General features: G+C 40.6%; 1 protein-coding gene across 1 annotated transcript; it reads right to left on the bottom strand.

Moving 5' to 3' along the window:
* Positions 1 to 692: 692 nt before the first annotated feature.
* LOC108411664 (inhibin beta B chain-like) lies at positions 693 to 14,978 on the bottom strand. The gene is made up of 2 exons (XM_017683352.2): positions 14,552 to 14,978; positions 693 to 3,826 (listed from the first exon to the last, which is right to left on the bottom strand). The coding sequence occupies exons 1-2, from the start codon at positions 14,940 to 14,942 to the stop codon at positions 3,048 to 3,050; spliced, it is 1,170 nt and encodes a 389-aa protein (XP_017538841.1). The 5' UTR covers positions 14,943 to 14,978; the 3' UTR covers positions 693 to 3,047.
* Positions 14,979 to 20,116: the final 5,138 nt, after the last annotated feature.

Genomic DNA, 20,116 nt, shown 5'->3' with positions numbered 1-20,116 from the left:
AAATAAGTTAGCATATCCTCTACATTTTAATGCACAATTATTGTTTATTTGCAGAATTACTTTTTACAAAATTATTTGTAATATATAATCTATAAAGCTGTCATACTTGTTTTTCCAATATGTTAAACATGGCAAACAAATGGACATTTGTAAAAATTTGTAGAAAAATATTTGTGTTCTCTGTAGAAGAATATGACAACTTATTTTCACAAATCAACAAAACATGTCATTTGACCAGGGTTCCAAGGAAAAGCAGTGATAACCGAGTCTGAATGCAGAATAAGAAATTTATTTCATAACAGTTACAAAGAACAAAATATTTAAAAGCATTCTTTATCTTACATAGGCTGTACAGAGATGGCATTTATTTGATTCATTCTAAATGATTCTGGAATAGGAACTAGAAGTATTAAATAGAAAACTGAAAATATTAAAGTTGATGAAAAAATATGAAATATTTCATTTGTCTACTGTACAAAATAAGAAAAAAAAGAAAAAAGAAAAAAAAAGAATGAAAATCGAGCTGAAAATGGAATCCGTAATATTGTACCCTGATACAGTGTTTAGGCCTCTCACGCGTTCAAAAATTATTTTACATAATAACGTGATGGTCTTGCCATCTAATAATAGCTAAAAATATTGGCCTCTTTGGTTCCATGATTCCGTATAATACATTTGAACAGAAGTTTTGCTTTTATAAAAATAACTTTTTTTTTATTTCAATGGCAGTTTTTTTTTCTTTCTTTAACTAATAATGCGACTTTTTTTTTTTTCAGTGCAAACATTGTAACAACCATTCGCTTGGAGAAGGAAGCGAAAGACGTTTCAAGTATTGAAAAAGAGTTTACGACTAGTAGCTAAGGTTCAGTCTGTCCGGTGTGGGTTGGTACTATACATTGCATAGTTCATGCGGCACTTATTTGAAAAGGATTGTGAGCAAGCACAGGTGCGCCACTGGATACCCTTTAAAGGCATTTCAATCAGCAAGTGCTATAAAATGTGCATTTAGGGTGTTTTTCCTCTTTTTTTTTTTGTTTTTTTTTTGTTTGTTTTTTCTTTTTTTCTTTTCCAAGTGCGATGCTGCACCCGTAGCCAACTGAACAATATGGCAACTTGAGAGAAGTGAAGATATAATACGCTTCAGTTGTTTTAAGTACTTTTGGAAGTGTTTTCCTTTTTCCAAGGGCACTGTTTTAGTGTTCTGCAGAGGTAATCATTCCCCGCACACTGTTTACAGCTTGTCACATGAATAAGCAAATCCTGCTCCAAGATAGGCTTGAAGCATAACAAAAAAAACTAAAAAACTAAAGCCACATTTCATGCTTTATAAATGGCCCCAGTGCCTGGAAGAGGTGGAATGTCTGCTCATGTTCCGCTGTAGTGAAGAACGTTTAAAAAATGCAGCATATCTGAGACAATGAGGGCCACTTGGGTGCCGTTTGGGAAGCAATCCATGATCACCTGGACGCTTTTGAGAAAGGAAAACCCAGATGAATATTGTGTTGGAAAGCCTTGGTCTTCACCTTGGTGATATGACGGACTGGTTATGGCAAGTGCTGCTGTTGAATGGAGTAAGTGGAGTCCTAGCCAGTGCTTTTGCATACCATTGTGGGCAGTTATACAGATGGACGCAGATGAAAAGGTCCAAGAAAACCTCTGGTCAGTCGTTTCCTAAGGCTCTTCTCTTTTCCGTTCCCCAGTATAGTCCGCTTAGAGGAGAGAAGAAAAGAAATGGCGAACGAAACAAAGCAAAACCTGTATCAAAACGGCGTCGTCCCTTTAACCTCGAGACCTATTATACAAACCTGCGCTCGTAAAATAAGACTGAATCACATGATAGGCGAACTGATAAATGCTTCTACCAGAAAGATATTAACGAATATAAATATATGTACAAAAGTTTGTGCATGCATGGAAGCGTAGGTGTAAGTGTGCACGTAAATGCAGACGTGTACACGGATATGTTTGCAGATGTTCATAAATATCACTTTTGTACTGAAATTCTTCTGTGTTCCTTTCAGATCTCCCTGAAAGTCACCAGTCTCTGTTTTAAAGCAATAGTTCAGTGGAAAATCTAATTGACACAATCCCCCTCTCCTCCATGGAGTCCTCAGTCAAGGCATGTTTGGTGTCTGAACTTTTCTTCTTTAGTGTGGCACTGAAGCTAAGAGGCTAATGTAGCTAACAAGTAATGGAATCTTATAGCCTGCTAGTTAGCATTGTTCAAACTTGTCTGTTTGCTGAGTCAAACAGTTTATGATGTTTCAAAAACTGTCTGATACACGATATTCAGTAAAATTGTCATACAACTATGACAAAATTAGCAGAAAACAATCATAGCATTCATGTGTCTGAATTTGTCCATTTTTACAGACAATACTTTGTATTTCAGTGTCAGAAACCACATACGCAAGTCTTTTTGAGATGACTTAACAGCTCTGCATGGTTTGAAACAAATGTGTGCAGTTTATATAATGTAAATTGTTCAGTACTAGCATCCATTACTTATTAGCATCATTAGCCTGTTCTTTAATTTTGCACTGAAGCTAAGAAGCTAATGCAGCTACCAAGTAATATACCAAGCTTATAGCCTGCTAGTTAGCATTGTTCAAATGATATGCCTGTTAACAAGCTTGCCTTATTTATGAGGTTTCAGACACTGTTTGCTTTATGGTTATCAATAAAATCAAAACAAAAGTTGCAGAAAACAGTGTTCCCATTCGTGTACCTGATTTTGCCCATTTTCCTAGACAACATTTTGTGTTTCATTGTCAGAAATCATGTAAACGAATCTTTTTTAGATTACTCAACAGCTCTGCATAGTTTGAAACAAATGTGTGCAGTTTGTATAATGTTAAATGTTGGGTACAGCATCCTTTACTTATAAGCCACATTAGCCTCGTAGCTCCAGCAAAACTTCAGAAGCAAACGTTGGACAGCTGTTTTTGACTGATACCTACATTTGAGGCAAGGAAATTGTCATAATTTGAAAAATAAATGAGTAAATTAGATTTTTTCCACACACTATTCCTCTAAATGTCCCCAGCTCAAGCACAACCACACTCTTCCACGATCATATTGGGCACGTCCCGTTTGACGATGTTGTACTCGTCGTCAAAGTACAGCATGGACATGGTGCTTAGCTTGGTGGGGATGCAGCAGGAGTTCATGGAGCCTGGGCTCATGCCCCGCATGCGGTACTGGTTGACCACAGCTGTGTGGAAAGAGGAAGCTGACCCAGGAACCCCCGCCATGTACGCTGGACAGTTGCCCTCACAGTAGTTACCAAAGTATCCCGAGGGGGCAATGATCCAGTCATTCCAGCCGATGAGGCGAAAGTCGATGTAAAACTGCTGCCGGCAGCACAGGCTGCTACTGCCATCGCACTCCAGGCCGCGCTTGCGTATGCGGTGCTTGCTGTCCTCCACCGCCCGTGCTCGGACCACCAAGAATGGCCGGTGCGCCTCATCTGCCGAGTTGACCAATGCCGGTAGAACACCCGCAGCCTCACACCCCTCGCAGCGAATGTCCAGGTTCTGCCGCCTCTCGCCTTTGGAGAAGACCAGCTGCACAGCGTCTGTCAGTGGGAATGTGTGCCAGCCGCTGCGTTTGAGGTCCACACGCTTCTCCACCAGGTTCCATTTGCTACCCAGGCCTGGCTCCTGGTAGTACACCTTGACTGTGACCTTTCTGCGAGAGCCCTTCTCTGATGAGATAGGCAGCAGCTTGAAATAGAGCCACAGGTTGGCCTGGGACACATAGAGGTTCTGGTTGCCCTCATTGGAGATCACAAAGAAAAGGCTGGACTTGGATGACAGTAGTTCATCTACGAGAGAAAGTGAGAGATATGAAAGATTAGTCATCAGTCATAGCTGCACCCAGCAAAGATCTGGTTCTCGGATAGGATGTGCAGTCCTAGAAAAAAAAAATGTATACACATTTGTTATTTAATTAATGTGGAGTTTCTTTAAACTCTAAAAAGGTGATTCATACTCACACAAAGCTGTTCAAAACTTTATACTCAAAGGTTCTTCAGGGAGCCAAAAGTGGTTCTTCTACTAGGGCTTCAAAAATCTCACTTGGCACCTTGGAACATTAAACACATGCTTTGCCCTTTTTCAATTTAAAATATTTCCTTGTGCTCATTTGTGATGAAAAGGTCATTTCAGGGTGTTTATTTTGAATGCTAATAACCACTACTTTCATTGGCCTTTTCAGCGGACACTGCGTGGTAAGGGGTGTGGTCATTGCGCCGTGTTGGGAAGAACAACAATGACTGCAGTGACGCACAGAGACTGTACATGTTCAACTTTATAAGCTTGTTTACGCTGAGAGCCAGATAGTCGCTAAATGTTAGCATCAAGCTAATAGTGGCTAATATTTGTATTTCATAGCAGGTCTCCAGATTAAATGCAGGTGTGTGAAGTTTGTGACAGACAATCACATAACATATTCTTCACTTTGGATACGACTGTTTGGATATTGAGTTGAAAAAGATTTCAACTCAAGACCTGTCTCTGAATGTTGGTGGAGCCTGTTAGCTTAGCTAAATGCCCAACCTACTTCAGTGAGGACAGAATACAGTCCAGTCAGCCTACAAAGAGCCTGTCATCATAAATGAAAAAGAGTCCATCACTAGCATTGTCCATGTGTGACATCATATCAATGTTTTACATTCATCAGAGATGTTCATGTGTGAAACTGCAGCTGCAACGGTAAAGCAGAGATCTCCCAACATGTGAGGAGATGGCAGTCCTCTGCTGTTTAGCAGTGGGGAAAAGTACATCATGTGGCAATCAGACTTATAAGTTATGTCAATCATATCAGACCTTTACATTAGTGAAGATCTTCTATGCTTTATGAAAATTCTCTTTAGCATCATCAAAAATGTCATGAGCATAGCAAACAATACAAAGAAATGTTTGTACCACTGCTATAGCTAACCTTACTAGCAATGCTTACTAGATTCTTTTCTAGGTTGTCTGCTATTTTTTGCAAAAAAAGCACAGACCAGTAATCAACTCATGTTGGTCTAAGCTACTCTATGCTAGTTGATGTTGGTTTATGTGGTCTAGTGCTGGTCTGGTTCTGGTTTAGCTGCTCACCCCAGCATAGTCATGCTGGTTGACCAGCATACCAGCATCAACACACAATTTGGTTTTGGTAGTGATCAGTATACCAATGAGCCATGCTGGTCTATGCTGGTTTTTCTAGCAGAGTTATCATCCAAAGATTGTAGTTTGGATGCCTGTGTTTGCTAGTCTGCCAGTTAAGCTAAATACGTGATACTTTTTCCAGCTTTGGCCCATTTCTTTGGTATAAAACATTAAATTGCTATCTGTTGGATATGAAGAAGCACACATTAACTAGCTAATTAAATCCTTATTATGATAAGCTAACATCTGAGAAAAGGCACACCAAATATTATTTTTAGTTTTTTTTAAAAACAGTGTGTAACAGTCAGTTATATATATTTTTACATACTTTCCCCACACTATTTTATCTTTTGCTGATTGTACTGTCTCCACTTGGCAACATGAGAAAACAAGTTTTCTGACACACTAGTGGTGGGAATTCTGGCTCTTTTTAGAGAGCAGGTTCTTTTGGCTCGGCTCACTAAAAAGAGCCAGCTCTTTTGGCTCCCAAGTGGCTCCTCAGATTTTTTGTTGCTTAAATTAATTTATTACCAAATTATGTGTAAAAATGAATTACTAATAAAAAAGAATGAATAAAAACATACATTAAATCAAATGTTTATCATTTACATGGCTTTATTAATATACCCTGGCTTGTCTTTTCTCTTCTAATTGCATTGATGGATGAACAGTTCGCATATGCCTGTGCAGGTTGTTTGTAGAGCCTGCTCGATATGAAGTTTTAACTTTGTACAGTCTACACTCTGCCTTTGAACTGTTTATCATATTAAAATGTGTCCAAACTTCACTACGTTTCCTGTCACTCATTTTCCTCACCTTTCCTGCGTGTAGTCTGTCTGACCCCCCCCCCATCCTCCCTGCTCAGTGAAGACTCACAGACACCACCACACATCTTGACCAATCGCAATTTAACAGAAAAAAAAATCGGCTCACAATCAGGAGCTGGCTCCCGTCATTTACTTCGAAGAGCTGGATTGTTGCAACCAACCCATCACTACAAGACACATGGAGAGCTTTAAATTATTCCTAAGTGTCGTAACTATCATTCAACTATACCACATAGCTATTATTCAACTCATCTATTTTTTGGATTAGGCCCTATTTCAGCTGGATTAGTTTTACCAAAGGACATCTGGTAGTGTAATTTTTGCATTCAGGATAAAGGATCTGTGTAATTTCCCCAAATTACCTCATACAGCCCAAATCGAAACATGATCGCAAAGACATTTACACCGGTATTATGCAACAGGACCACACTTATGAAAAATAACAACACAACGTGTGACTAATTGGCAAATGGCCAAATTTTATTTTTCCTCTCCTTGTAATTCAACTGTCGCCAAAAATGTTGTGGACTTCAGTCGTCTTGTCATAACCTGGAGAAATAAGGTACTGGGTCAAATGAAGCTTACTGAAGCTGATGCAAACAGAACTACTATTGCTGAGGGAGTTAGGCGAATTAACGTTAAATTTCTCCAGATTTTATACTGGATTAAAACCATGAACCTCATTGGTAATCACTAACATTGCTGCACCTCCCTAGTTAAAACTAATCCAGCTCAAATAGGACTTTAGACATATCGTCATTCAATACAAATTAGAAGTGATAGAAAGTATGTCGAAGAGCGACAGCAAGACAGTCCGCTTATTATTTAATGCCCTATGTCCACAAAACACCAGTGTGCTAAGTGTGTTCAGGTGTCTCCTCAGTTTACTCTCATTCACTCAGTAGAGTCCCTGGATTTCCTGCTCATTTACATCAACGATCTTCCCCTTGGGGTCTCGGGTTGAAGTATGAAGGCTGAGGGAGTGGGTGTGGTATATGAGTGAGACGGGATGTTCGCTCAATGTGATACAGCAAATTCGAACAGCCTATAGAACCATAAGCCTTCTGTAAATAGCAAATGTGTCAAAATGGCAGAGACATCACATTCAAGTTCTTGTGTAGTAGATACACGGACAAGTAAAGTAGAAGGAAAACGCAGATCTGTTTATTAAGTCTCCTTTGTGTCAGAACAGAATAATGTCTCGGTCCGGACACAGAGCTGAAGGACATTAACATGCTGAGAGGGCAGTAGATCGCTCACATTGCCATGAATAGGCTCCCTAACTGGGAACACTTCAACCTAAAGGGATCAAATGGTGTTAGTGTTTCGTGTTAAATGACAACGTGGGTGGGAGGAGTTGTCAGGGTCTGTTCCGCTGTCACTTCTCTCTCTTTTCTCCCACTGTTTTCTCTCTCTCTTTCTTTCTGTCTCTCTCGCTCTCTTTCACCGGCTAACTCCGACCCTCCTGAACTCCCTCTCATTCTGTCCTCCTCCAGTTCAGAGATATTAACATCTCTGTACCGCTCCTTTGAGTTTGCGGCTGAGTGAAGCTCGAGAGAAGTGTGAATTCTGGCAGTTCCCTTTTGGTTAAAGAGGGCCAGGCCACATTTCTCCAAGCTCCTCTCATCTGTGAGTCACATGACACACGGGCTATGACAGCACTGTTCTGGGGTCGGGCCCAGTTGGCTCAGAGTGAGGGCGGAGATGAGGAGAGGAAGCTTATGAGGGCACGGCACAAAGGTTCAAAGACTTCTGAATGAAAGCTGCTGAGACGTAGAGCTTACAGTGCCTCAGAGAGGGCACAATGAGCCCTGTGATGTCAAAAGAAGTGCACGGGACAGCCAGACCTTCAACACATGGCCTTACAGTGAGAACATGATTGAGTAAAAAGAAAGAGGGAGAGAGAGAGAGAGAGAGAGAGAGAGAGACAGAGAGAGAGAGGAAATTGTTTACATGATGCCATACTTTCTCATAGTTGCCACAGAAACTCTGTAAGTACACTTCTAAAAATAAAGGCTCCTAAATGGTTCTTGGCTTGGACATATGGTGCTGGGAAAAAACTTTGATTAATTTGGATTGGAACCTTTACATCTAGAGGTTCTTGTAAAGCTTGCATGTACATCTATGGAATCACCTGAGCTGAGTTTTGCTTCCCGAAAGCAGTGGTTCTCAAACCGGCCCTCAGGGACCCCCAGACATTCCCTATTTTTGCTTCCATCCTACTTGCAACACATAAAGACAGAGCACAAATGTGGTCTGGGGGTCCCTGAGGGCCAGTTTGAGAATCACCTCCTAAAATCCCAGGTTTATTACAGACTAAGGCTTAATATTCAGTTACTACAGGGACTTCAGTGCACACTGGGCTATTCTTAGGCTATAGAAGTGTGTAATAAAACGTTTTATGGACTATTTAAGGAACCAAAAAATGACTCTTCTGTGGACATCATTTGAAAGAACCCTTGTGTTCTTAATATGTTGCTTAGAAAAATACAGTTAGAAGAACATGTGAGGATCCTGACTTTTCACTGCACATCAGCCATTAGTTAGATAAACTAGGTCCTGGTAACTGTGGTAAGTGCTGGGCTTGCTTAAGGAGAGCCTTGGAAATGGTTAATCTAATGCATTAGCAGGCATAAAATGCACAATTATGTATTTATGTATGAGAATTTATTTTTGAATTAAGAAATGTCTTCTGCTCACACACATGATTTTACATGTCATTTTCTTAGATGTCTTAGACTTTTGCACAGTGCTATATGTGCAGTACGGTCATCGTATGCATATGGTTGTACTTCCTTCACAAAAGCACTTAACAAAAAACTTGAGAGAAGAATATCTGACCCTTTAATTGAAAGTAAAGTAAATGATTGTACATCGTTCTGTGTACAATCATAAATGGTTCTCTGCATGGTTAATTGGTTCTTCTCTGTGACAAAAAACCTACTCTATAGGATTCTTTAAAAAACTTTTTAAAAAATGGTCTATATAGCACCAAAGCTGCTATTGTTCTCATTGAAGTGTTTTTTGGTTCTACACTCATAAAAAGGTGCCCCAAAAGGTTCTGTAAGCGATGCCATGAAAGAACCATGTTTGAAAAAGAGATTTTTGAGCGTGAAGCTTCCACATAATATGAAGGTTCTTAGCCGATTGAAGGGTTCTTCCTCAAACCATTACATTCTGTGAAGGTTCTTCACGCTCACACATATCATTTACAAAATCTGTTCTCTAAATAAGTGTCTAAGTGTGGTTCTTCTTTGCTGCTGCACAAAAATTGGCACCTTTATTCATAGAAGTGTACAGAACCATTTTAGCTGAACGTGTGTAATATACTAACACATCACAATAAAAGTCCCGAAATGGTCCTTTGGTTGGATGTTGGTGTATTACACTATGTACTATACATTTATACTTTAATATGTAGAAAGGATCTTTGTACTCACACATCTTATTTACAAAAAAGATCCACTTAAAAAGTGGTTGTTCTGTGGCATTGTGGCAAAGATCCCTTTTTGGCATCTAATTTAAAAAGTGGACAAATCACTATGGTTTCTCACAGCAGTAATATCAAGATGGACTGGTTGCAAAATCGATACTCTTATTAAAATGTCCTTGTAAGTTTTGTCTGGGGCACCGTACATCACTACAACATCATCACTACATTAAGTCTTCTTAATTCACACTTTCAATCTCACAGCCTAGACAGCACTTCAGCACAGTGGGGCCTCCAGCAAACCGAAGAGTGAAGTGAGGAAAAAAAAAACAGAGTTTACAAAACTGGAGGTTATAAAATTAAATAGGGGCTCCTAACAACTGTGCAACACCTGGTAGACACTAAAACTGCCCCCATCAGATAAGCAGCACTTAAAGCTTTCATCTTTGAGAGAGAGGAGAAAATCAAGCTGCTTCAGATCTGAAAACATCCACAGGTGTTTCTGTCCATCCTTCCACTATGCATAGACGACTCAGCGCTATAGGTCTGAAAGGACGTGTAGCTGTTCAAGAAGCTGTTACTGACAAATTAAGAAAAATTGCCAACTCAAACAAAGACACTGCTGGCGTTCTCACAACAACAGACTGACCATTTCAGAGTCCAGACCTCAACATCACTGAATGTTTGTGGGACATCGTTTGTGGGAATGTTGATGGGAATGAGTTTACTTGGAATTGCAGAAAATGCAACCAACTTCTAAGACTGAACTTTGGAGGTGTGGAAAAACATCTGTGCAGATTTCTGTGAAAAGCTAAAAGTCTCCTGAAAAGAATGGAAGCTGTAATAAAGGCAAATCTTTTACACAATAAATCTGGAAAAATGATATTATATTTAGCTGATGAGGCTTTTGTAATTTTATGTTAAATGTATTCTACTTTCTTCTGAGACTGGAAAAATGTCCTTACTGGCTATTTTGACTGGAAAGTAAATAAATGAACACAGTACTGTTTATTGTGGAATATCAAGGCATCACTGTTTGTGGAGTTCCAATGTACTAAGTATTTCCATGTGGTAACATAAAATATTTCTACACTGCATTGACACCTTGGCATGTGAAATAAGCTTAAATCTAGTCAATGTACCAAATATTTCTCAGGCTTTTAAGGGAACCAAATGTGGAGTCAACCCCTTTTTTGGCTCCATTTTTGGGTAAAGATGCAACTCTGTAAAAATGACATCTTGGCAAGTGAAATCATCATAAATCTAGTCAATATGTCTAATATTTCTCATTTTGAGATTTTTTGAGATGTCTTCACTTACTAAGATATCTCTTGGCTCCCCAAATAACCTTTTATTTGGTGGGTTCTGTAATTACCAACTTTGGAAACGAGATACAAGAGTGTAAAGAACCTTTTAATAAGCATAAGGTAAAGGTTCTATACCGATTAAATGCTGTATGTCCAAACCCAGCTTTATTTTTAAGAGTATGCGCATTAAATATCTGGTGCTCCCTTAATTTATCGTATGTCTTCAGCCCCTCCCAGTGAATTTCTTCAGGGGTCACAGTACAAAGTCTGAAAGACAGCTGTCAGTGGATGCAAATTAGAGAGTTTGAGGAGAAAGACAAATGTGTAAGGTCAAAAGCCCCAGAAGTTAAGCCTGGCCGCTACATGCAGGGCAGGACAATACCTGGGTGGGCCCCTCCGCCAGCAACAATACACGCGGCTCAGCATGCCTCCACCTGCACAGCCTCGCACAACACTGAGGGAGTAAATCTCCAAATCATTACTCAACGTCTCCGTACGCAAAGGACCACCGCCACCTGGACACCATGACTGACAGTTTGGCCACATGAACAAAACAAGGCTGCTAATGTACTGTGTGCTAATCCCTGCTGCACAGTTGTAGATTTGCTAACAGTAACGGTGGGCAGATAAAGCAGCTGGGATAGAAGCAGGGCAACAAATAGTAAGTCAATTGTAAAGTGAAAAAAATGGGATGGACGGTGTTTGTCATTGATATGACTGCCCATGGTGGAGCAAAACTAAACGTATACGCTATAAAAACCATGGTATGACTGGTGGGACAGCAGCTTCAGTTCAAGTCAAGTCATTTACATTACAGGGACGCTCCAGTGCTGTAATAACTTTCTCTGTACTTATAAAAGAATAGAAAACCTGTTGACTCTCCACCGATTTTTCAAAGTAGTTTGGTGCAAAAAGCTGAATTCTACAGAAACTTGGTAAGTCGGAATTGTTCACAGCGGTAGTGATAGGAACCAGATGTCGCAAGAGTTTCTTATATCTTCTTAAAGCTACATCACAGACAATTATTACATTAAATGGTAATGAATGCTCAGCCTGATGCCTGAGACATTATTTTATTTTATTTTAAAACTTTGAGGTAAGTTTTGGCCTAAACTGTATTTTAATCAATTTATTCTCATCTGTTTGTGGTGGAAGGATACATTAGGGGTGTTCTAAGGCAAAATAGTCCCAAAGAAAAATCATTTTTAATTTTTTTTTTTTTTCAGATTTACCACCAGTTTACCATCATCAACATTACATTTAAAAACCTCAGAACACTTGTGAGCGTTGGTGGTTTTGGATACTGAATAAAATGGCTATAAATGTGTTGTAGACATCAGGATCTCTGATTCGTATCACCACCACTGTAAATAAATCAGTCAGTAAGTTTCTCTACAAACGAACCATTTTACATTAAGCCACTCTGAATATTGTTTACATTTCAGCCACTGAATTCTACAGACATTTGGAAAAATGAGTGGAATTTCCCTTTAAAGCACTTCCAGCACCATGATAACTTGCATAAAACGTCTTAAGTGAATTTTGGGCTTATCTTAAAAGAGCTTTGCAAAAGGAAAGTGAAAAAAAAATCCAGAACAATATTTATTGTAAATGATAAATTCAGTTTTAGACCCGGTGTTTACATTTTGTTTTTACAGTTACAAGACTGAAATACGTTTCTTTATATTTATTACTTTATTATTAAACAAAAACTTCTGATGTTTTATGCAAGCAGCCACCAGAATTCCTCACCTGTGATTTCAAAGACAATTAAGATGTCAGGACAACAGGAGTAGCAGCCATTTTTTTCGAGGGGCGCACAAGCCCAGTGCAGAAACCTTCTCAAACGAAATCCTCTGGAAGATTCTGGAACTCGTCCAGTTCTCTGTGTCCCTGGGTCACCCTGCCTAATGAGACCCAGCCAAGCTGATGTGCCAGCGAGTTCACAGCTCAAACTCACTTTCTGGTGCTTTTTCCCCAACATCATGACTACACTACAACCTTCAGTTTCTAAAAAGACAACTCTCACATTAAAGCTCAGGGTGTGTCTCACACAGAGAAAGCTGACCAACAGGTCAGCCCCTATAGGAAAGATGGCTATATCTAAGAGATTAACTGAGGATCCAGCCTTCCTGTTCGGCAAGACCTGAACATTCCTCCTGCCAAACATGTGGCACCACTGATCATTTCAAGTCTCCTTCATGAGGCATTTTGGCACATTGTTCCTGGAGCTTTAGACTGCACCATGTCCAGCTTGGCAGCCCAGGCTGGGCGTCATGAGTGGGCCGAGAGAGAAAGGCCCACGGGCATTGCAGGAAGACAGCCAGGGCCACAAAGCAGAATGAGGAAATTACAGACTAGACGGAATCACGTGAGGAAGGGGGCATGATTTCACACATATGCGGTGCTGTTCTTAAGAGTATCTTGTCGCTACAAAACCCCAATTTTTCAAAATGATAGCCGAGATAAAGAAAACCATTCAGAGTGATTTGATGTGAGGAAGTTTTGTCCACAGCAGGAATTTAGGCCTTTTATTTATTACCCAAAATGACCCACATGTGTCTTCTGAGTTTATATGTAATGTTGATGGTGAATCTGTACAAATACGTTTCTCTGCAGCCTTGTATGTACCTACTGTGTTTTAAAAACATACAGTTTAGGTCAACGCTACTGTAAAACAGTGTCTCAGCCACCAGGCAGCATATTTATAAAAAATTCCTCTAATAACTTTATATATGGGAGCTTTTCGAGACATTAAACTCTTCAGACATTTGGTTCCTATCACCACCAGTGTGAACAATTCTGACATGCTGATTATCTCTAGAACAGAGCACTTCACACCAAGCCACTCATAATGGCTTAGTTTACTCAGTATGAAAATTCCCCTTTGAGAATAACTGCACTGATTTCTATGTAAATACTGAATGATAAGCATTTATAATGAATAGTGGGACTTTAATGTAACATAATCCAAGCAATGTAGGGTTATTTTTAGTGGTCTATTCAACATGAAGTGTTTACAGTGTAAAGAGCGGCTGGTGTGTTTACACTGTGTAAATTTTTTTTTTTTAATGCAAAAATATGGACTGTATGCTCTGTGGTTTCTGTATGTTCCTTTATTTACATCCTGGACAATGAAGTGTCCATCAATTCAGCCCTGATTTGGATCTTATGGAAGGTGACATTATGCTTTATGTGGTGGAGTAATATGAACAACAATCTAGAACTTTCCAGTAACAATCCCTATCACATGTTTACAGAGCATATTGGAATTCCATCCTGTCTCTTGGCACAACCTGCCATTTGAGTAACCCTGTGGCCGTGCTGGAAAACCGCAGTCCAGGTCTCTCCTTTGGAAATGGACGGACACAAATGATCTCAACGTTGGCTGAAGACAAGCTTAGTGTTGTTCACGGTGGCTCTGGTGGTCTTTGTTGTGTAATCCCACTATTCTCCCTAGGTTCCATTGCAATGCGCTGTTTACAGTGGTTGAGGGAGGCGAATCATTCACACACACACACACACACACACACACACACACACACACACACCGCACTGTTTAGAGCTACCTCGTGCCAACACACACACCCATGGGAATGTTTGCTCCATACCGAATCCGCAATAAACTAAACACAAGTCGTCTAGACAATAACTGAAGTATACACGCACTATGAGCTGGACAGTTTGGTTACACCACTGACCACTGCCATACAATTACCCGCCTAAAAATAAGCCACAGGCTACAGCTGGAGAAATCTCTGACACTAATAGGAGTGGACATCTGGATGGTCCAGCTGGGTTAGCGCGAGCGGATGAGATGTGAATACACACCTGTCTCCGCGAAGCTGATGATCTCCGAAGTTTCCTCCTCCACTTCATTGGTGTAACTGGCGTGCCCGTCCAGGTTGGGGATCTCCACCCTGCCGTCCTCGCGCACTTTCCCGGCGTGCAGCTTCCGCAGCGCGGTCACCATCGCCGCCTTTGGTATGGGGTGGGTGATGTTGGGTCGGTCCCTCATCTGCAGTCTGCTCAGGATGTGCCTTTTCACAGCCTCCAAGAAGTCCCCGTCCATCCGCCTCGACTCGTCCGGCTGGCCGAGGCCGCAAGACGCGCAAGTGTCCCGAGGAGACACCGTCTGGGCTTCGGTGTCCGGCGCCGGAGTGCAGCGGCTGGAGAGAACGCAGGCAGCAAAGCAGAGCACCTTCACGACGAGCTTTCTCATTTTCTCTTAGGCGCAGATCTCCCTCCTCCCAAAAAAAAAAAAAAAAAAAAAACAGTCCGTGCGTCTTGGCGAGTGGAGCAGGAGGACCCTCAAGTTCGTACCGCGCGCGCGTCTCCCAGCGAAAACGCACTAGCAGAGTAAAGAAAGTAAAGACTGTAACATCCACTGTCCGTGTGGTGATGCGGCACTTGGCTGTTCCATCCGATGATTTAGGCTGACCGGATGCGATCAAATGAAGAAAAATGGATTTTCATAGACGCCTTTGTTTTTAATGCTCAGTCTTTGGTCACGCAGTGATGCGCGCGGTGCAAACTGGACAAAAGAGCAGTGCGCCAAGACTGCGCAAGATTGCCCAAGTTGACTTATTGTCCTCCGGTGCTACTTAACAAAGACGGGGACGCTGACTGGAAGCCTCCAAATCGGCCGTGAGTGGCACTTCAGCGCGAAGCCTGGCGCGTCATGGCATGGCTACGAGGGCTTCCGCAGCATTATTAAAGAGTCAGCCACCAAATGATGGGCGCCCTGCTGATGGAGACTGACCTTTCAGCCGCTCGGCTCTCCTGTCAGTTAAAAATATCCATACTGAAAGAAAAGCAAGCATTCAGAAACCCCCCCAGTATTTCCGATTTGACATTCGCCAGTCTTGTTTTTTAAGTCCTGCCCTCCTTTGTCTGATATACTGACTTCCAGTGTGTGTTTCCCGAGTCGTTCTTCATCGCTTTAGGGCCGCGAGGATGCTGCGCTCATCTATGCTGCTGCTTCGCCAGCGCGACATTGTGCTGCTTTGGACAGAAAGTTTTTATACAGGAGTAGAAACCACGTGGGACGAGTGGCCAACTGGAGTCCACTGGAGCGGATTATAAACGCAGAGGAACTCCCTGATGGTCCCTGAAGGGGCTCACAGCCAAGCCTAGACATGACGGGCTGATTCAACAGCTTCACTCCACTCGTTACCTTAACTCGTCGCTGGCCCAACACACTCTCCTCAGCAGCCCCTAATAAATTATCAAATGAAGACTCATGAAGGCTCTTCATTCATTCCTAATTAAAAGCTTGATTTAATCAGCCCAGTCGTGCTTATTTCCACACACCGTGCTGAGCTCCACTGAAACCCTCGCTTGATGCTGCTCTATAAGACGTTCCTGAGAGTGAAGGAACCCAACACAACCTGCATAACCCGGAGCCACACTGGTCCTCTAAACTCCCTTCATGGCTGAGTACGAGGTTAGCTGGGCATTCTGGAAGAGGCCGTTGCAGCAGCTCTACATCCCAGCGGGTTCACACAGCAGCTCCCGGCGTGGTGAGAGCCGTCCCTCATTAGAGTTGTCATGCAGCGCCACCTGTCGGCGAAAGAGTGCTCGTGCATGTGAGACGAACGCGACCTAAACGCCTCAAAGCGAAACCTGCTACCACAGATCAGGGCAAACTTAAAGAGCCCAGCCTCTAATCAGGACATTCATTTCTCCAATAAAGAACTTTAGCAGTAAGATAACGGTTGAAATGTTGTTGTTTCTGTGAAATCACGACTCAAGCTTTCAACTCTCGGGTCCAGTCCCATTTCACCCCTCGCCCCTACCACTTAGCCCCTTTGCGAGTTCATGTCTGGGGTTAGGGTGTCCCAGGGCAGGGTTGCCTACAGTGCAGTGCTAGGTTAGTAGCCTGATAATGAAGCAAAGTTCTTTTTTTTTTTTTTTAAGGGTTGTCCCTTTTCATAGGGCAAGATCTCAACCACTACACCATGTAACTCCGTTCCAAGGGCTTACGGTGACACTCGAAATGGGTAGGAGTAAAAAGATGTAAGGGGATTGGGCCTCAGAACTGCTGCAGAACGTCTCAGTACATCCAGCTGTTATTCTTTGACTGTCCAGGTGTTTGGCTGGAGGGTTTTATACTTTTGGCCTAAAATAAATGTAAGGATGATCAATTTATTGCAGTAAATCCGTACTAAAGCTATTTTTGTGCTTGAAATGATTGGATATTATGAAAATGTTACTATAAAAAATAATACAATATGTATTCTCTTCTTAAAAACAAATACAATATTAGTTATATTAGTTAAATATACGTTAACATCACTTTGACTTTGGTTGTGTATGAATAATTCTTATTAGACTGCCTTGATTTTTTATGTGTAGCTCATGGCCTCATTAAATGCATTTACAGAGCTGACTAGCATGGCAAACACTCTCAGTAATAAAGGTACGAAAGTGGCACTGGGGCAGCACTGCTCTTGTCACTGGGGTGGGAACCTCCAGGGTACATCTCAATACCTTTAGTCAGAGAAGATAACTGTACCATAATGCATTACAGTCATATATTTTGTATAAGTTGTATTGATGCAACGCACCCCGTCTCGTCTCCAGGCCAAGGTACAAATATGTACTTTTCACGTGGGAAAACTTTAAGGTACACAATTATACCTTAAAACCACTGCTGTACCTTTGAGGGAACATTTACATTGTTTGTTTGTACCTTGATGAATGAAAAATGTGCATGTACAGAACCTTCATTTCTAACAGTGTACCAGATTAAACTAAATCAAGGAAAGAAAGTTTCATTCAACTCTTCCAGCACAGACTTTTTATTGAAAAAAACAATCAAATATAATATAGACAGATATACATAGATATACAGACCAAGCAAAATACATACAAATAGTGTATGCATATATGAATACACCAGAGAATACTGTACTAGATAAAATATTACTGTATAAACATGCTTTTACAGTTTAACTTCATTTCTGTTTAAGGAGGGATGAATTGGTGATAAGTAATTGTTCTGCTAAAAGGAAACAAAATGGTTTTTATTTGAGAATTTTCATTTTTGGATGTGAATTGTAGTCATAAAATGTTTGACATTCATCATACTGACATGAGTCCATTTATCTCTTTGATTTTCCAGTAAGACCAAATAACACAAAGTTCCTTAATGAGCTATACTTTTTATCAAGGCTATGCTATGCTAAGAAGGTCAAAACCATGACTAACTCTCTTTGTGTTGTCATTTGAGTCACAATTTTCTTAAAAATATTTTCATGAATGGTTGTAGCTGGATAGATTTTATGAACATATTTAAATGACACTTCTTTACCTTGTTAGAAATAAGGTATCGGGTATGAGTCAGACGTTCTTCAATCAGTGCCATCCAGAAAACAATTATCTCAAATATCTAATTGGCTTGGGGTGGCACGGTGGCGCGGTGGGTAGCGCTGTCGCCTCACAGCAAAAGAGGGCCTGGGTTCGTTCACTGTGTTGGGAAACAAAATGTCAAAGCAATACAGAAGGTATTTATTTTAGACCATTCCAAGACTACCATTTACTTTTTGGCAATGAATTCTGTCAAAAGGTGGCTGGTGTTTTTCAGATCATTATCGTTTGAGCAGCTTCTTTGCAGGTTTGCATCCAGAGTGAAGACTGTACACCCTTAGTGCAGTATGGCTGCAGTTCATGTCCAGGTTCTCTCTGCACAAAAAGCCTGCCATTAGTTTGATGTTGTGGTAAAATGTTTTTTCTCTGAAACAAATATTGTTTTGTTGAATCTTACAGAAAATAATGTTAAGACCTTTTTCAAAAGCTAACAACAGTTAAATGGGTAAAGTGTCTAAATACTTTTAGGGCTGCTTCAGGGCTACTACTGTTCTAACGATTTTTATCACCACCAAAAACTGACAAAATGTAAATAACATTCAAGAAGTGAACATATACACACATTCGTTGCCAGGTTCATAGAACAAAAAGGGGGGTTGGGGTAATCACATTTTATTAAAGTCTTTGATTGTGTTGATGTCTTTAGTGCTGGCTTATTTTTTGAATATTGTATAACAATAGCATGTATATGTTATGTATATGTTGCGAAAATGTGAATACATTGTCAGCATTACTCTTCACAGATGTGCACGTCACCTACGCCATTAGCACCAATACCCTATACTATCATAAATACTGGCTTTTGAACTGTATGCTGATAACAAACTGAGTCTTTAGCTCAGAGGACTCAGTCTCCATGATTTCCAAAAAGAATTTCAAATGTTGATTTGTCAGACCACAGGACACTTTTCCACTTCAACTTGGTCCATTTTAAGTTAGCTCAGGCCCAGAGAAGGTGGCAGTGTCTCAGGATCCTGTTTATATATGATTTGTTCTTTGCATTTTAAAGCTTTAACTTGCATTTCATTGCTATCCAGTGAAAAACATGTATGGCCATGGATGTGATTTTTACTTTTCTGCATCATTTGAGCTCAGCACCTGTCCTTTGCATTGTGTGAAAATTTCATGATGACTGGACCAATAGAAATGCTCTAAAATTGCTTAGAATAAAATATCTTTCCATTTTCTTACATTGAAAGTAAAGAACCATTTCGCCCTCTCCTGTACAGTTACTATTTTGGAGATACCTGTTTTTCTTCGGACAGCGACAATTTGTGGCTATAGTGGTTTTCAGTAATGTTCCTGAGCCCATGCAGTGATTTCCAAAACAGAATCATGCCTGTTTTTAATGCTGTGCTGTCTGAGGGACCAAAGATCACAGCCATCAAATACTTATTTTTAGCCTTGTGTCTTGTATACAGAGATTTCTCCAGATTCTCTGAATATTTTAATGTTATTATGTACTGTAGATGATGAAAAGCAGAATTTCTTTTCTATTTTATGATGAGAAAAGTTATTCTTGAACTGTTGCACTACTTGATCGTGCAGTCTTTCACAGAGTGTTGAACCCCTCCTCAACTTTACTTCTGAAAGACTCTTACTCTCTGAGATGCTCTTTTTTGTATTCATTCATGTTACTGACCAGTTGCCAATTAACCACCAGGTGTTTTTTAGCATTACACAACTTTACCAGCCTTTTGTTGCCTCCGTCCCAACTTTTTTGGAACGTGTTGTTGGCATCAAATTCAAAATGAGCAATATAGGGTTCCATACATACACATGCACACACACACACACACACACACACACACACACACACACACACACACACATATATATATATATATATATATGTGTGTGTGTGTATGTGTGTGTGTGTGTGTGTGTGTGTGTGTGTGTGCATGTGTATGTATGGAACCCTATATTGCTCATTTTGAATTTGATGCCAACAACACGTTCCAAAAAAGTTGGGACGGAGGCAACAAAAGGCTGGTAAAGTTGTGTAATGCTAAAAAACACATATAT

The sequence above is a fragment of the Pygocentrus nattereri genome, chromosome 15, assembly GCF_015220715.1.
Source record: "Pygocentrus nattereri isolate fPygNat1 chromosome 15, fPygNat1.pri, whole genome shotgun sequence".
Taxonomy (NCBI): Eukaryota; Metazoa; Chordata; class Actinopteri; order Characiformes; family Serrasalmidae; genus Pygocentrus; species Pygocentrus nattereri.
This window is presented reverse-complemented; position numbering and strand designations above follow the sequence as displayed.

Coding starts and splice junctions, on each gene's coding strand:
- LOC108411664 (XM_017683352.2), bottom strand. CDS start 14,942: ATGAGAAAGCTCGTCGTGAAGGTGCTCTGCTTTGCTGCCTGCGTTCTC. Junction 3,827..14,551: donor CATCAGCTTCGCGGAGACAG/GTGTGTATTCAC, acceptor TTTCTCTCGTAG/ATGAACTACTGTCATCCAAG.